The sequence below is a fragment of the Lepidochelys kempii genome, chromosome 17 (genome assembly GCF_965140285.1).
Source record: "Lepidochelys kempii isolate rLepKem1 chromosome 17, rLepKem1.hap1, whole genome shotgun sequence".
Lineage (NCBI taxonomy): Eukaryota > Metazoa > Chordata > Testudines > Cheloniidae > Lepidochelys > Lepidochelys kempii.
Genome location: NC_136396.1, coordinates 2781800 through 2799612, shown reverse-complemented (window position 1 = coordinate 2799612; position 17813 = coordinate 2781800). Strand labels below are relative to the sequence as shown.

At 47.2% G+C, this 17813-nt stretch overlaps 2 protein-coding genes across 5 annotated transcripts in view; both read left to right on the top strand.

Annotated features, from left to right (window-relative positions):
* Positions 1 to 15717, top strand: part of TMIGD1 (transmembrane and immunoglobulin domain containing 1) — a 30982-nt gene extending 15265 nt beyond the window's left edge. Inside the window, exons 4-7 of one of the 3 annotated variants that reach the window (XM_073315937.1) lie at positions 1273 to 1551; positions 3237 to 3340; positions 6389 to 6429; positions 13206 to 15717. In XM_073315937.1, the coding sequence (XP_073172038.1) occupies positions 1273 to 1551; positions 3237 to 3340; positions 6389 to 6429; positions 13206 to 13209 (428 nt within the window). In that variant the 3' untranslated portion in view covers positions 13210 to 15717. Of the gene's footprint in view, positions 1 to 1272; positions 1552 to 3236; positions 3341 to 6388; positions 6434 to 13205 lie in introns of those variants that run through there. The other 2 variants (XM_073315939.1, XM_073315938.1) reach the window with 2 other exon arrangements.
* A 748-nt stretch (positions 15718 to 16465) lies between these two features.
* Positions 16466 to 17813, top strand: part of BLMH (bleomycin hydrolase) — a 35088-nt gene continuing 33740 nt past the window's right edge. The window contains exons 1-2 of one of the 2 annotated variants that reach the window (XM_073315988.2): positions 16466 to 16580; positions 17093 to 17290. In XM_073315988.2, coding sequence (XP_073172089.1) covers positions 16568 to 16580; positions 17093 to 17290 — 211 coding nt within the window. In that variant the 5' untranslated portion in view covers positions 16466 to 16567. Of the gene's footprint in view, positions 16581 to 17089; positions 17291 to 17813 lie in introns of both variants that reach the window. The other variant, XM_073315987.2, reaches the window with a different exon arrangement.

Genomic DNA, 17813 nt, shown 5'->3' with positions numbered 1-17813 from the left:
TTGTCTTTTCTAGGAAAAAGTGTTAGCTGATGTTAGGTGTTCGCTAATGTGTTCAAAATACACCTTTTCCCTAGCGTAAACAAAACCTTCAAGCCTGATCCGACTTTCATTTAAATCAATGCGGGGCCTTTCAGTTTTCTTCAGTGGGAGCTGGATGAGACCCTTGATTAAGAAGTAGATTGACTAGACATTGTTGCCTCCTCCACCTAGACTCCGGCTTGAAAAGAGAGGGGAACAAAAGAATCAGAGCACAAAAAAGACCTGTCTCCTCTGGTATCCTCTCTGCTGCAGTGGCCACTGTGCGATGCTAGAGGAATATATAAAATCCTCCTGATGCACCTAAACTCCAGACACCTGCTGGTGAGTGGCCTATGCCCTGAACCAGGAGCAGTGAGTGCCTTTGGCTATGTCTTCACTGCAAAAAATATAAAAAATAAAAAATAAATTAAAAAAGGATAACTGACGTGTGTTAGCCTTCCCACTGTCAAACCCTAGGAGACATACAGCACTTCAGCTTTTATCGGGATGTAGCTAGGTGAGCTTAGCCATGGGTGGGAGACATAGGATTGATCTCGCCTAGCTACATCATGTCAAAAACTACCTGCCCCTTGACTCCACTAGGATTTTGCAGCATGATGGTTAATAGGCATTAGTTATTACGCTGTAAAAACCAAGCTTTTATTCAGTGAAAGAGCTGAAAGGTGATGCCTGAAGCTTTGAAGACATAAAGGTGGCCAACTGTGCCTCCAGATGGAAGATGTCATGTGATCAATCTCGCCCCCTTCCTTGGTGGTGTCTGTTCTCTCTCCTGCTCTGTCCAGCCCCACTTCCTCTGCTCCAAATGTATCACGTTCCAGCAGTGTTTAGCAGTGCATGGGAAAGCTATTAAATAAGCTAAATTCTGATCCTACAATGCATCCAGTTTAGATTTCTCACTGTAATATTCGATGTTATGACAGAATGAAATTTAACACTAGTACAGCTCGTAGGAAAGACTGCTAAAAGCTGTAGCAGCGAACTGTTTTATATTGGTGTTTTGAAAAGTAGTCAGGACTCCCTTTTAAAATTATGTCTGGAAATTACTGTTTCTAATGATGACTGCCCAGTTTGCTCAAGTAGTGCTGTGAAGGGTTACATAACTGCTATTCATCATCATTGTTATTTGTGCATGCATCAGAAATGTTTACAGGGAACTCCTTTTCCCTTAAATAGTAAGTAGGTGTTTGTGGTTCTGGTAACTTTGTAATTAAAATAACTGGTTATTGTGAACAGTTCCCCCTCTCCTAACTGGGGAAGACCCTCCTCCAGTAGAAGAAAAGAATGATGTGAAGCTGACTTGCAATGTGAATTCCAACCCTCAAGCTGAAATGGTTTGGTATAAAGACAACAGCACCCTGACCCTGAAGAAAGATCGCTATCAGATATACCATACTAGTGAGGTCTTCCAGCTGACTATCAAGAAAGTAGAAAAATCTGACAATGGAACATACACTTGTGAGGCTAAATCTGTTCTTGGAGGGATGAAAAAGGAGTTCCACCTGACAGTTGAAGGTAACACTAATGAGTGTGCATCTAAGTGCATAGAAACAATAGCTTGGCTTATGCACCTGACTGCTTTTCCTGTTCCACCAGTTATTTAAAAGTATTTGGAGTGTGTAATCTGAAGGGGCTGCATCTCACCTTCTGATCTCCTGAAGCCAGATGTGTGCATTAAAATTTTCAAATAATTCCAATCCCTTCTTTAAATTCATGCACATTGGCCAACTTGAATCCCAGCAGTTATTAGTTGCCCTGAGCAAAAGGTTATACTTTACACAGGCCCCAATACTGCAGTGCAGTCCATACTGGCAAATCCCTGTGCCAGTGAAGAGCCCTGTTTAAGTCAGTGAGGCTCAGTTCAGCCACAGGAGCGTGGATCCATTTGCAGCATCAGGGCACTAGATTATAAGCGCTTTGGGGCAGACACTGTCTCTTCTTTCATGTTTGCACAGTGCCCAGCACAATTAGCCCGATGACGAGTGGAGAAATCTGGCACGACTGTAATGGAAACAATATATAATAACTTGTTCTTTTCCCTCAGTGGAATTCAGTAGAAATTAGAGCAGGGGTGGTTGTAAACAGGACATTTTATTTGAAGTAAGTAGGGCAATGACACATCAGTGCTTTGAATAGCAGGTTGGGGCCAGGGCCAGGTGGAGCAACAGCTAGAAATAGGCTGACACAAAGCTCACATGCTGATTGGCCGTAAAACTGGATGAAGTATAATAATTGTAATTTGTGCATAGACAGCATGATGCAATCGAGGATCTCAGGTGGCTTGATAAATGTTAATTAAGCCACAAAGCTCACCTTTGAAGGGGGATATTCTTGTTCGCATTTTACAAATGGGGAAAATGAGGTAGAACGAGGCGCAGGGTCTTGCCCAGCACAAGGCAGTGGCAAAGACAAAATCAGAATTGAGAACAAAATCCAGGAGTACTAACTTTGGCTTCTGCTCAGACTCCTGGCCTCTCCCAGGAAGGCTAGTTGTTTTTGTTTTTTTAAAGGATGTAAAACAATGTGAAGATTCTCTGCTTAATAGCTGTTGAGACGTTTGTTTCAAAAGCAAGAAGCTATGCCCTGTTTAGAAAGAAATCAGTAATTTTCCCCCATCCCTTAATTGGGTTGTTGACACACAAATAAGAGGATACATTTTAATTGCATCAATTTACAGAATACAAAGGTGCCACAGTAGGGATCTGTTGCATATGTTTTCCTAATAATCTACAACTATCTTAGGGCTGCAGTTTCCCACCTCTCATTCTAATAAATACATGGTTTTCTGGCTGCAGGGCTGCCCACAAGCCATTCTTTCCTATCCCTAGAACCATCATAAAAACAGTTGTACTGGAGATGTCAGGAAACACTACTGCACATCTTACTCTGTGTCCATGGCCTGATGGCCTAGCCGGAGAACCTGCTGGAGTGGCCACCAATTAATATTTCCAGTTAGTCCAGTAAAAATGTCTGGCTGTTTGTTGTTTGCGTCTTTCTTTTTGAATGTCAGAACCACATGAATATCCCATGCATTACAACAGTTTTTGACCTCTGTTTTTAGCACAGTTCAGGTCACTGTGTAGACAGGGACAGGAAGAAACCACCTGCTCTTTTTTGGACATCTCTAAAATGATTTGCTTTATAGAAGTGTATCAATCTGTCCAGTATCCAAATGGGTGTTTTTTTCCTCCTTCCAACAGATAGAAAACCAGTTTTTCCCTTGGAGGCCATTATTGCTGCCACCGTGGTGGTTTTACTCACTGTAATTTTTGGAATTGTGGCTCGAAGAGAAAAAATATTTAAGGTAACAAAAGCATCAATGAATCAGAAACCATCATAATGAGTCAGCACAGCTGCTGTTAAGAAAAAGCTTTGTTTAATCTCAGCGTTATTTTCTGAGTGAGGGGAGGTGAGGCTTAACACAACACTTCTATTGTCTTGGACTTAGAAATAGACCCAGAAAGGTGGTATATACAGGTCATATAACACACGAGTCTCGCTAATGTGGTGGTGCACATAGGTGTATATTGTTGTGAGAGAAGATATTGTAATTTGCCATATACAGAAATGACAAACTCTGAATGGTCATCCTCCTTCCTGTTTATCAGGGATAGCCTACATGAATTACAGCCTAGTCCTGGTCCTAGTAATGCTTGCACGCTATGGCAAGGCCAGGCTGGGTTACTAGATGGGAGACTCTGAAGTAAAACAAAAGGAGTACTTGTGGCACCTTAGAGACTAACCAATTTGTTTGAGCATAAGCTTTTGTGAGCTACAGCTCACTTCATCGGATGCATACTGTGGAAACTGCCCCTCAGACAGAGACAAACACCTACAAGATCTCTGTCAAGCTTTCTTACAACTACAATACCCACCTGCAGAAGTAAAGAAACAGATTGATAGAGCCAGAAGAGTTCCCAGAAGTTACCTACTACAGGACAGGCCTAACAAAGAAAATAACAGAACGCCACTAGCCGTCACCTTCAGCCCCCAACTAAAACCCCTCCAACGCATTATTAAGGATCTACAACCTATCCTAAAGGATGACCCAACACTCTCACAAATCTTGGGAGACAGGCCAGTCCTTGCCTACAGACAGCCCCGCAACCTGAAGCAAATACTCACCAACAACCACATACCACACAACAGAACCACTAACCCAGGAACTTATCCTTGCAACAAAGCCCGTTGCCAACTGTGCCCACATATCTATTCAGGGGACACCATCACAGGGCCTAATAACATCAGCCACACTATCAGAGGCTCGTTCACCTGCACATCCACCAATGTGATATATGCCATCATGTGCCAGCAATGCCCCTCTGCCATGTACATTGGTCAAACTGGACAGTCTCTACGTAAAAGAATAAATGGACACAAATCAGATGTCAAGAATTATAACATTCATAAACCAGTCGGAGAACACTTCAATCTCTCTGGTCACGCGATCACAGACATGAAGGTCGCTATCTTAAAACAAAAAAACTTCAAATCCAGACTCCAGCGAGAAACTGCTGAATTGGAATTCATTTGCAAATTGGATACTATTAATTTAGGCTTAAATAGAGACTTGGAGTGGCTAAGTCATTATGCAAGGTAGCCTGTTTCCTCTTGTTTTTTCCTACCCCCCCCCCCCCAGATGTTCTGGTTTAACTTGGATTTTAACTTGAAGAGTGGTCAGTTTGGATGAGCTATTACCAGCAGGAGAGTGAGTTTGTGTGTGTATGGGGGTGGGGGGGATGTGAGAACCTGGATTTATGCAGGAAATAGCCCAGCTTAATTGTCATGCACATTGTGTAAAGAGTTATCACTTTGGATGGGCTATCACCAGCAGGAGAGTGAATTTGTGTGGGGGGGTGGAGGGTGAGAAAACCTGGATTTGTGCTGGAAATCACTTTAGATAAGCTATTACCAGCAGGACAGTGGGGTGGGAATAGGTATTGTTTCATATTCTCTGTGTATATATAAAGCCTGCTGCAGTTTCCACGATATGCATCTGAAGAAGTGAGCTGTAGCTCACGAAAGCTTATGCTCTAATAAATTGGTTAGTCTCTAAGGTGCCACAAGTCCTCCTTTTCTTTTTGCGAATACAGACTAACACGGCTGTTACTCTGAAACCTATATTCACACAGAGACCATGAAACAATACCTCCTCCCACCCTACTCTCCTGCTGGTAATAGCTTATCTAAAGTGATTACTCTCCTTACAATGTGTATGATAATCAAGGTGGGCCATTTCCAGCACAAATCCAGGTTTTCTCACCCCCCCCTTCCAAAAACCACACACACAAATCTCAGAGTAACAGCCGTGTTAGTCTGTATTCGCAAAAAGAAAAGGAGTACTTGTGGCACCTTAGAGACTAACCAACTTATTTGAGCATAAGCTTTCGTGAGCTACAGCTCACTTGAGCTGTAGCTCACGAAAGCTTATGCTCAAATAAATTGATTAGTCTCTAAGGTGCCACAAGTATTCCTTTTCTTTTCACACACACAAACTCACTCTCCTGCTGGTAATAGCTTATCCAAAGTGACCACTCTCCCTACAATGTGCATGATAATCAAGGTGGGCCATTTCCAGCACAAATTCAGGTTTTCTCACCCCCCCACCCCCATACACACACAAACTCACTCTCCTGCTGGTTACAGCCCATCCAAAGCGACCACTCTCCCCAGAATGTGCACGATAATCAAGGTGGGCCATTTCCAGCACAGATCCAGGTCTTCTCCCCCCCCCCCCCCAACACACACAGAAACTCACTCTCCTGCTGGTAATAGCTCATCCAAACTGCCCACCTGATGATCACTTTAGATAAGCTATTACCAGCAGGACAGTGGGGTGGGAGGAGGTATTTTTTCATATTCTCTGTGTATAAATAAAGTATAAATGCTGCAGTTTCCACGGCATGCATCCGATGAAGTGAGCTGTAGCTCACGAAAGCTTATGCTCTAATAAATTGGTTAGTCTCTAAGGTGCCACAAGTACTCCTTTTCTTTTTGCGAATACAGACTAACACGGCTGTTACTCTGAAACCTTTCCACCCCTGGCATTTTTCACCAAAGTACTGGTGTTGTCCTGTCTGCTTTTCAGTTTGATCAATTATGGTGCATTTTCTGCAGTTTTCTGTCCGATACTGTTGTGTAGTGTTGCTGTATACTGTTCTGAGAACTGTTACAACCCATCCCCAGAGGTGGCTGCATAGCAGTGGGAGGTGAAGTGATTCCTGTATATTCCATTTGGGGCCAGGTGGGATGAAAGGAGCAGTACTAATATAAGTTATGAATATACTTAGTAAAAGCCTTTCATTCAGAAATACAATAATGACAAGATTGTGTTGTTTGTGTTTATTTTTAGTGCTTCAAAAAGACAAAACAAACACCAGGTGAAACAGCTCTGTAAGTATCTGAGTCAATGATTTGTAAATAGGCAGTCTTGTGTAAATGGGTTTTCGAATGAAAGCCCCTCCTGCTGAGTTCCACTTTAGGGTGTTTTATTCTCTTAACAGGAATAAGTGGGAGGCAGTGTTGCCAAAAGAGAAGAGCATGGGAGGACTTAATGATGCTTTGTGCTGTTCATTATCAGATGCTTAAGGGACCCTTTCTTCTCCTTTGCCAGTTTTAATCAGTGTACTTAAAGGTGCTGCTAAGGGTATGCCTACACTAAGAAATTAGGTCGAATTTATAGAAGTCGGTTTTTTAGAAATCGGTTTTATATATTCGAGTGTGTGTGTCCCCACAGAAAATGCTCTAAGTGCATTAAGTGCATTAACTCGGCGGAGCGCTTCCACAGTACCGAGGCAAGCGTCGACTTCCGGAGCGTTGCACTGTGGGTAGCTATCCCACAGTTCCCGCAGTCTCCGCTGCCCATTGGAATTCTGGGTTGAGATCCCAATGCCTGATGGGGCTAAAACATTGTCGCGGGTGGTTCTGGGTACATATCGTCAGGCCCCCGTTCCCTCCCTCCCCCCGTGAAAGCAAGGGCAGACAATCATTTCGCACCTTTTTTCCTGAGTTACCTGTGCAGACGCCATACCACGGCAAGCATGGAGCCCGCTCAGGTAACCGTCACCCTATGTCTCCTGGGTGCTGGCAGACGCAGTATGGCATTGCTACACAGTAGCAGCAACCCCTTGCCTTGTGGCAGCAGACGGTACAGTACGACTGGTAGCCGTCATCATCATGTCCGAGGTGCTCCTGATCGCCTCTGTGAGGTCGATCAGGAGCGCCTGGGCAGACATGGGCGCAGGGACTAAATTTGGAGTGACTTGAGCAGGTCATTCTCTTTAGTCCTGCAGTCAGTCCTATTGAACCGTCTTATGGTGAGCGGGCAGGCGATACGGACTGCTAGCAGTCGTACTGTACCATCTTCTGCCGAGCAGCCATGAGATGTGGATGGCATGCAGTCCTTCTGCACCGTCTGCTGCCAGCCAAAGATGTAAAAGATAGATGGAGTGGATCAAAACAAGAAATAGACCAGATTTGTTTTGTACTCATTTGCTTCCCCCCCTCTCCCCTGTCTAGGGGACTCATTCTTCTAGATCACACTGCAGTCACTTACAGAGAAGGTGCAGCGAGGTAAAACTAGCCATGTATCAATCAGAGGCCAGGCTAACCTTCTTGTTCCAATAAGGACAATAACTTAGGTGCACCATTTCTTATTGGAACCCTCCGTGAAGTCCTGCCTGAAATACTCCTTGATGTAAAGACACCCACATTGTTGATTTTAGCTCCCTGAAGCCAACCCTGTAAGCGCCCCTCCTGGCGTCAGAGCAATGGCAAACAATCGGGCATCTGAGAGTGCTGTCCAGAGCAGTCACAATGGAGCACTCTGATGGGGCTAAAACATTGTCGTGGGTGGTTCTGGGTACGTATCGTCAGGCCCCCGTTCCCTCCCTCCCTCTGTGAAAGCAAGGGCAGACAATCATTTCGCGCCTTTTTTCCTGAGTTACCTGTGCAGACGCCATACCACTGCAAGCATGGAGCCCGCTCAGGTAACCGTCACCCCATGTCTCCTGGGTGCTGGCAGAAGCGGTACGGCTTTGCTGCACAGTAGCAGCAACCCATTGCCTTCTGGCAGCAGACGGTGCAATACGATTGGTAGTCGTCCTCGTCGTGTCCGAGGTGCTCCTGGCCATGTCAGCTGGGAGTGCCTGGGCAGACATGGGCGCAGGGACTAAATTTGGAGTGACTTGAGCAGGTCATTCTCTTTAGTCCTGCAGTCAGTCCTATTGAACCGTCTTATGGTGAGCGGGCAGGCGATACGGACTGCTAGCAGTCGTACTGTACCATCTTCTGCCAGGCAGGCAAGAGATGAGGATTGCTAGTAGTCGTATTGTACCATCTTCTGCCAGGCAGGCAAGAGATGAGGATGGCTAGCAGTCGTACTGTACCATCTTCTGCCGAGCAGCCATGAGATGTGGATGGCATGCAGTCCTTCTGCACCGTCTGCTGCCAGCCAAAGATGTAAAAGATATATGGAGTGGGTCAAAACAAGAAATAGACCAGATTTGTTTTGTACTCATTTGCCTCCTCCCCTGTCTAGGGGACTCATTCCTCTAGGTCACACTGCAGTCACTCACAGAGAAGGTGCAGCGAGGTAAATCTAGCCATGTATCAATCAGAGGCCAGGCTAACCTCCTTGTTCCAATAAGAACGATAACTTAGGTGCACCATTTCTTATTGGAACCCTCCGTGAAGTCCTGCCTGAAATACTCCTTGATGTAAAGACACCCACATTGTTGATTTTAGCTCCCTGAAGCCAACCCTGAAAGCCGTGTCGTCAGTCGCCCCTCCATCTGTCAGAGCAACGGCAGACAATCGTTCCGCGCCTTTTTTCTGTGCGGACGCCATACCAAGGCAAGCATGGAGGCCGCTCAGCTCACTTTGGCAATTAGGAGCACATTAAACACCACACGCATTATCCAGCAGTATATGCAGCACCAGAACCTGGCAAAGCGATACCGGGCGAGGAGGCGACGTCAGCGCGGTCACGTGAGTGATCAGGACATGGACACAGATTTCTCTGAAAGCATGGGCCCTGACAATGCATGCATCATGGTGCTAATAGGGCAGGTTCATGCTGTGGAACGCCGATTCTGGGCTCGGGAAACAAGCACAGACTGGTGGGACCGCATAGTGTTGCAGGTCTGGGACGATTCCCAGTGGCTGCAAAACTTTCGCATGCGTAAGGGCACTTTCATGGAACTTTGTGACTTGCTTTCCCCTGCCCTGAGGCGCATGAATACCAAGATGAGAGCAGCCCTCACAGTTGAGAAGTGAGTGGCGATAGCCCTGTGGAAGCTTGCAACGCCAGACAGCTACCGGTCAGTTGGGAATCAATTTGGAGTGGGCAAATCTACTGTGGGGGCTGCTGTGATGCAAGTAGCCCACGCAATCAAAGATCTGCTGATATCAAGGGTAGTGACCCTGGGAAATGTGCAGGTCATAGTGGATGGCTTTGCTGCAATGGGATTCCCTAACTGTGGTGGGGCCATAGACGGAACCCATATCCCTATCTTGGCACCGGAGCACCAAGCCGCCGAGTACATAAACCGCAAGGGGTACTTTTCGATAGTGCTGCAAGCTCTGGTGGATCACAAGGGACGTTTCACCAACATCAACGTGGGATGGCTGGGAAAGGTGCATGATGCTCGCATCTTCAGGAACTCTGGTCTGTTTCAAAAGCTGCAGGAAGGGACTTTCTTCCCAGACCAGAAAATAACTGTTGGGGATGTTGAAATGCCTATATGTATCCTTGGGGACCCAGCCTACCCCTTAATGCCATGGCTCATGAAGCCGTACACAGGCAGCCTGGACAGTAGTCAGGAGCTGTTCAACTACAGGCTGAGCAAGTGCAGAATGGTGGTAGAATGTGCATTTGGACGTTTAAAGGCGCGCTGGCGCAGTTTACTGACTCGCTTAGACCTCAGCAAAACCAATATTCCCACTGTTATTACTGCTTGCTGTGTGCTCCACAATATCTGTGAGAGTAAGGGGGAGACGTTTATGGCGGGGTGGGAGGTTGAGGCAAATCGCCTGGCTGCTGGTTACGCACAGCCAGACACCAGGGCGGTTAGAAGAGCACAGGAGGGCGCGGTACGCATCAGAGAAGCTTTGAAAACCAGTTTCATGACTGGCCAGGCTACGGTGTGAAAGTTCTGTTTGTTTCTCCTTGATGAAACCCCCCGCCCCTTGGTTCACTCTACTTCCCTGTAAGCTAACCACCCGCCCCTCCTCCCTTCAATCCCTTTAAGCACAGCACTTTAAAAGTTTACAACTTTAAAATTTATTGAATGACAGCCTTCTTTTTTTTGGGCAATCCTCTGTGGTGGAGTGGCTGGTTGGCCGGAGGCCCCCCCACCGCGTTCTTGGGCGTCTGGGTGTGGAGGCTATGGAACTTGGGGAGGAGGGCGGTTGGTTACAGAGGGGCAGCAGTGGCAGTCTGTGCTCCAGCTGCCTTTGCTGCAGCTCAACCATACACTGGAGCATACTGGTTTGGTCCTGCAGCAGCCTCAGCATTGAATCCTGCCTCCTCTCATCACGCTGCCGCCACATTTGAGCTTCAGCCCTGTCTTCAGCCTGCCACTTACTCTCTTCAGCCTGCCACTTACTCTCTTCAGCCTGCCACCTCTCCTCCCGGTCATTTTGTGCTTTCCTGCACTCTGACATTATTTGCCTCCACGCATTCGTCTGTGCTCTGTCAGTGTGGGAGGACAGCATGAGCTCGGAGAACATTTCATCGCGAGTGCGTTTTTTTTTCTTTCTAAGCTTCACTAGCCTCTGGGAAGGAGAAGATCCTGTGATCATTGAAACACATGCAGCTGGTGGAGAAAAAAAAAGGGACAGCGGTATTTAAAAAGACACATTTTATACAACAGTGGCTACACTCTTTCAGGGTAAACCTTGCTGTTAACATTACATACATAGCACATGTGCTTTCGTTACAAGGTCGCATTTTGCCTCCTCCCACCGCGTGACTACCCCCTCAACCTTCCCCCCTCCCTGTGGCTAACAGCGGGGTACATTTCTGTTTAGCCACAGGCAAACAGCCCAGCAGGAATGGGCTCCTCTGAGTGTCCCCTGAAGAAAAGCACTCTATTTCAACCAGGTGACCATGAATTATATCTCACTGTCCTGAGGATAACACAGAGAGATAAAGAACGGATGTTGTTTGAATGCCAGCAAACATACACTGCAATGCTTTGTTCTACAATGATTCCTGAGTACGTGTTACTGGCCTGGAGTGGTAAAGTGTCCTACCATGAAGGACGCAATAAGGCTGCCCTCCCCAGAAACCTTTTGCAAAGGCTTTAGGACTACATCTAGGAGAACCGCAAATGCCAGGGCAAAGTAATCCTTTCACATGCTTGCTTTTAAACCATGTATAGTATTTTAAAAGGTACACTCACCAGAGGTCCCTTCTCCGCCTGCTGGGTCCAGGAGGCAGCCTTGGGTGGGTTCGGGGGGTACTGGCTCCAGGTCTAGGGTGAGAAACAGTTCCTGGCTGTCGGGAAAACCGGTTTCTCCGCTTGCTTGCTGTGAGCTATCTACAACCTCCTCCTCCTCATCATCTTCTTCGTCCCCCAAACCTGCTTCCGTATTGCCTCCATCTCCATTGAAGGAGTCAAACAACACGGCTGGGGTAGTGGTGGCTGAACCCCCTAAAATGGCATGCAGCTCATCATAGAAGCGGCATGTTTGGGGCTCTGACCCAGAGCGGCTGTTCGCCTCTCTGGTTTTCTGGTAGGCTTGCCTCAGCTCCTTCAGTTTCACGCGGCACTGCTTCGGGTCCCTGTTATGGCCTCTGTCCTTCATGCCCTGGGAGATTTTCACAAAGGTTTTGGCATTTCAAAAACTGGAACGGAGTTCTGATAGCACGGATTCCTCTCCCCAAACAGCGATCAGATCCCGTACCTCCCGTTCGGTCCATGCTGGAGCTCTTTTGCGATTCTGGGACTCCATCATGGTCACCTGTGCTGATGAGCTCTGCATGGTCACCTGCAGCTTGCCACGCTGGCCAAACAGGAAATGAGATTCAAAAGTTCGCGGTTCTTTTCCTGTCTACCTGGCCAGTGCATCTGAGTTGAGAGTGCTGTCCAGAGCGGTCAGAATGGAGCACTCTGGGATAGCTCCCGGAGGCCAATACCATCGAATTGTGTCCACAGTACCCCAAATTCGAGCCGGCAACGTCGATTTAAGCGCTAATCCACTTGTCAGGGGTGGAGTAAGGAAATCGATTTTAAGAGACCTTTAAGTCGAAATAAAGGGCTTCATTGTGTGGACGGGTGCAGGTTTAAATCGATTTAACGCTGCTAAATTCGACCTAAAGTCCTAGTGTAGACCAGGGCTAAGAGGAAGACAACATAGTATAAAAATGGAGGGAAGGCAGCATGGGCTAGTGGCTAGAGAAGACACATGGCTCTGATATGGACTTGCTGAGTGACTGAGAAAGTCACTAATTGTTCATCTGTTTGTGTCTCTGTAATAGAATATGAAGTGGAAACAATCTTACTTCCTTACCTAACAGCAGTGTTGTGAGGCTTATTCTATTAACGTTTGTAAAGTACTTTGAAATCTTTAGATGAAAGGTGTTCCAGTAATATTATTATTATTAATGCAGCTAATATTAGTAAACACCATGGATGTGAGTTAATTAGCTTGAGGTACAGAACATTTCATTAGCTGTTCTGTAACATATGCAGAATGCAATAGGTACCAAAGATCCATAGTTTCCTTCTTTAAGCCTTGACAGCCCACATGAAACAAGATGATACTAAGACAAACTAAAAATGACCAAGTCCAGGTTCTCTTTGCTGTTAAAGCAGATGCAAAATAATACTGCAAAAGTATTATTCTGACCAGATGCCTGCACCTCCCCTTTCCCCTTCATAGATTACTTCTACCAGGGGTATTTCAACCTAGTGGGAGGAGCAGCATGGAGAGTCAAGTACAAGATCACATGCCCAATCCAGTTTGTGGCTCTGGCCATGAATGACGACAGAGGGTGAACTCTGAGTGGTTGAAGGGGAAGTGAGCACCAAAGCTGTTCCTTGTAGTTTGCTTCCCTGCTAAAATATTTTGGACATGCACTTTGGCATAGCTCAGGGTGAATTCAGCCCACTTTGCCTTACATCAGACCGTGATTTACATCTATCCTTTTCATTTTACTCCAGGTGAAGAAATCCTGAGGTTACTTTGTGCACCTAAGAAGCATCATCTGTAGCAAGACATATGCCGTTGTGTTAAGGGATGGGATTAGCCATTATGCATTGCAACAGTTACTCTAGTTCACATAGTTCCGTCTATATTTATTGTTATTTTACACAATGATCCTTTCAAAACGTAAATGGTTCTTTATGTATGTTGATTCTAACCTACTGCTTTGAACACATTAATGGGGGGGGGGGGAGAGGATGACTACATTGCTTCCTTTTGGTCTGCCTCCATTTTTATTCCTAAAGGATGTTTGCATGTAATCAGGATCATTATTTCTTAGGAGTCTGTTCCTGGTCATTAGGAAGTCACAATGAGTTGCCATGGAAATTATGTTCCCACAACCCAAAGAGTTTGATGTTGAGTGCACAAATACCAGTCGCAGATAATTTCTTAAGAAAGGGAAGCCTTGGGAGCTCAACAGCTCAGTAGTTAGGTAATAAGAAAGAAAATCTCTTGTATGCTGGTTTAGCTCCCTCCATGGCCCACTGCGACCAAATGTCGTTTAATGGGTCTCCGTCCAATTCCCAGTACATGGTCATCAGCACACCGGGCACTCATTTTCTCCTTTGCTGCTAGTCCCCGCAGAAAGGCAAAGGCCTGAATCACCCATAGAGACTCACCCCTAGAGCTGGCCCCTTCCAGCCAGGGTTGAGGCAGCCGGGTACTACAGTAGATGAAGCCAGTACTGCTGCTGCCTCCACTGTGCCCCCTTCTTTGGGGCAATGGATTTCAGGACCTGGGGCAGTCGCTCTAATACCTTTCACAAACACTGTGTTAAAATAAACAACAGTTTTAGAATAAATTCTCCAGTTGTAAAATTGAGGGGTCATCTCCCCTTTCCCCACTGACCATGCAACATACCAGCAGAAATTTTTTCACAAGATTCCCGCAAACTTTTAAAGACTCATCACAATTTGACTCAGTATACATACCCCATGTGCTATAAATAACTTCCAGTCGCTGGTGGGCAAATATCTTTCTCAGAAAGTGGAAAGGTAGTGTTACTCAGCAGAAAGGAGTTTCTCAACCACTATAAAATTGAGTCTGTCCTTGATTGATGGAGTGACACTATCCCTGCCAATTTAACATTAACTAGCTTTCAGGGAACATTGTAGCATAATAACTTTAGTACAAACAAATTCTCTTTATTACACACAATAATTTAAATTGCTTTGTATGCAATGAGTAATCCCCTTTACTAAGCCTGACTAGCTATTTTTCACTACAAGATTGAAAAGTGCTGTATAAATGCTATGAATTTATAATTAGTTGATTTGACTCTGAATTGCAGAGATGCTGGCAGCCTGCAGCTCCCACTGATCTCGGTGAGGGTTGTGGATGCTCATTATCCCTGCAAATCCGGACCCAATTCCAAAGCCATCAACTAGAAAGTGAACTCTTGTGATTCTGTTCAGGGAATGAGTGTAGGGTTGTGGGCCCAGTGGAAGGGTTCCATCCTCCCTCTGCACCACAGGGATGTGCTCTGTGAGGCCTTACTGTGCTCCAGCAGGCAGGGGAATTTTTGGGGTGAGACCGGACCAACGGATCTGTGAAAAAACAGAGTGACGGTCTGTTCTCCCCTTGGAATACAAGTGCAGCAGCTACAGAGCCTACCTTGGTACTGAGACGGTAGTTTTGGTTGTCTGGTTTGTTTGGTTGTCTGTTGTCACCCCCTTGCATGGGGAAAGATTTCTTCACACTGACCGCCACCAGTCAGATTGGTTATGCATGCTGTTTGCTCGGGACAGGATTTGCCTTTTCCTGCACCTATCATTAACTTGAACAGAAATATTGAAATAAGATGTTCGGAAATGAAAAGGAAATTTACCAACAGCAAGTTCCTGACACAACAACCAAACTGCACAATCTAATGCAATACTTTGCTTTTGAACAAAAAACCTCATCTACACACATAAATGGGTAGTCATGGACAGATTTCCCCTTAAACACTTGAAAAATAAAACTTGGGAAAACAGATTAAGAAGAGATGGGGAAGCATAAATATACCCACAAGAGATACAAGTTCATAATTTTTGTAATCCACACACTGTCTTCTCTGTCAAATGTTATTTCACTTGCATAACTACACACCCAAATCGTCAGCACTGTGACAAGTGCAGAGACCCATCTCTGGATCCAGGAGTCATGGAGTTAACATCCCAGTGAAGTCTCTGATACCCTACATCTGTACAGGTGAAAGAGTTGAGGCAGCGCTCCTCCTGCCAGCGAGCAATCAGGAGCTAAAGGTTGACATCAATGAGGCATATAAAAGTGGCTCACTGAACTGTAAGGTTATCTGAGAATGACCAACTTTGAAAAATTTGGTGGCATGGCAGTAGTCCGAGACATCAGATTGTAGGGAACGCTGGTTTGTTTTTTAAATAATCTATGTAAGGTATTTTGATGTTCTGTTTAAAACTCTGGGAATTTGTTTGTTCACAACTGTTTAAATTAAATCATAGCAATGAACGCTTGGAAAAAGAGCTGTCTGTAAAGTGCTGTGCTGCTGGCCTGTTTGGACAAGCTTGCCTCATTTCCGTCCAGGCATACGCCCCAGTTCTCCTGCGAAGTAGGGGTGCCAACACTGTATTTAAAAAAATAAGGGACTTTTCTTAGCACTTCCGCCCCACCCCACTTCCTGATATTCATTATGGTCGTTACCCAAAACAGGGGTGTTTCTCGGTGCTTTCCCCAGCACTCAGCAACTCTGGAACCTGTTCCACAGCGATGCAGAAACAGGGGAGGTCCCTGTGCAGGGCCTAGGGGCAACCCTAAAAGGGCATAGCTACGTGCCTGCCACCCCCACCCAGCTGGGTGGGTGGTTTGAGGCTGCACGGCGAAGAGCTGAGCCCTGGCTCTGCTGCTGCATGCCCAGGGGTCTCTGCCCGCCCCAGCCCAGACCCTGCGCTGCTTGGCAGGGTGGGGGGAGGCTGCAGCAGGCCTAGGTGCTGTAACTGGGGGCGCTGCTGTCTCCCTGGCTCCAAGTGGTTTCCATCACACACAGGGGGGGGGGCACGGTCTGGCTCAATGGCTCTCGGCACCCCCACTGCACAAATCGAGCTGCGGGCCGGGAGGTGCTGGGCGCGGCCCCTTTAACAGCAAGACAGGGCTGGGCCCGGGTGGAGCCTGGCGGGGGCCCCGCCCGCGTTGGGAGCCTGCGCAACGCCAGCGGCGTGGAATGTCCGTCTCCGCGCGCCGTCCTCCCGCCCGCCTCGCCGGCTTCGGCTGCGCTTCCTACTTCCGGTGACGGGGCTATAAGAGCCTCCTCCGTCCCCACCGCCGCCCTGTTTCTGCCCGGGCCGCTGCTGCCGGTCCCGCCATGAACGTCCCGGGTAAGCGAGACCGGAGCCAGCTGGGGGCGCGGTGGCTGCTCCGCTGGAAGGGGGAGGGGGGCATGCAAGGGGGCCCGGAGAGCCGGGACCCGGGGGGGCATGCGGGGACACGGGTCCCCAGAGGATGGGGTGGGGGGAGCATGCAGGGGGACCCAGAGAGCCGGGACCCGGGGGGGGGCATGCAGGGGGACCCGAGGAGCTGGGTCACCGGTACCTGGAGGATGGGGGCATATGGGGGGTGGGGATGGGGACATGCAGGGGGACCTGGGGGGTAGGGGCACTTAGGATAAGGGGTACCAGCACGGTGGGGGCACCCAGCTGCAGGCAGAGCTTCACCAGCTGGTGTCTGGCCCTGGGCTCCTCTTGGGTGCCCTCAGCAGGGAAGTTCCCCAGGTACCTTGTTAGCCATTTCCATGCTCTCAGGTAGTGTGACCCCTCGGGGCTCTGACCACACATGCCAGGGCTGCCTCGCTCGGCTTGTGTGATGCAACGTGCGTTGCTTTGCTCAGCAGGGCTCAGCTTGGAAAAGATAGCGGCTTTCACCAAAAATCTGGCGTCAACGCCACAGTTCTTGCTTGCTCGAAATGTTGCAACCACCAGTGACCCACTGGAAGTGTGTCTCAATCGGCAAGTGGTGCAGGAGACGGTGCACGTGTTCCAGCATACCGTGCCTGTAGAAGGCAAGCCAGTCACTAACCAGAAAAACTCAGGTAAGGGAAATTCTTTGCAAGCCCCAGACTTGTCAGATAGGCTGTTCCTTGACTGCTCTTAAAACAAAACCCTTATTAATTATAAAAAGAAAAGGAGTACTTGTGGCACCTTAGAGACTAACCAATTTATTTGAGCATGAGCTTTCGTGAGCTACAGCTCACTTCATCGGATGCATACTGTGGAAACTGCAGCAGACTTTATATACACACAGAGATCATGAAGTATATAAAGTCTGCTGCAGTTTCCACGGTATGCATCCGATGAAGTGAGCTGTAGCTCACGAAAGCTCATGCTCAAATAAATTGGTTAGTCTCTAAGGTGCCACAAGTACTCCTTTCCTTTTTGTGGATATAGACTAACACGGCTGTTACTCTGAAACTTATTAATTATGGCAGCATAAGTCTATGAACCAGGTTACATTTACAATGGATGCCTGGTACTATGTTTTAAACTGCCTTCTCATTTATGAAACATCACCTGGAAGAGCTCTTACTGTTTGAGTTCAAACTGTATCACCTCTAC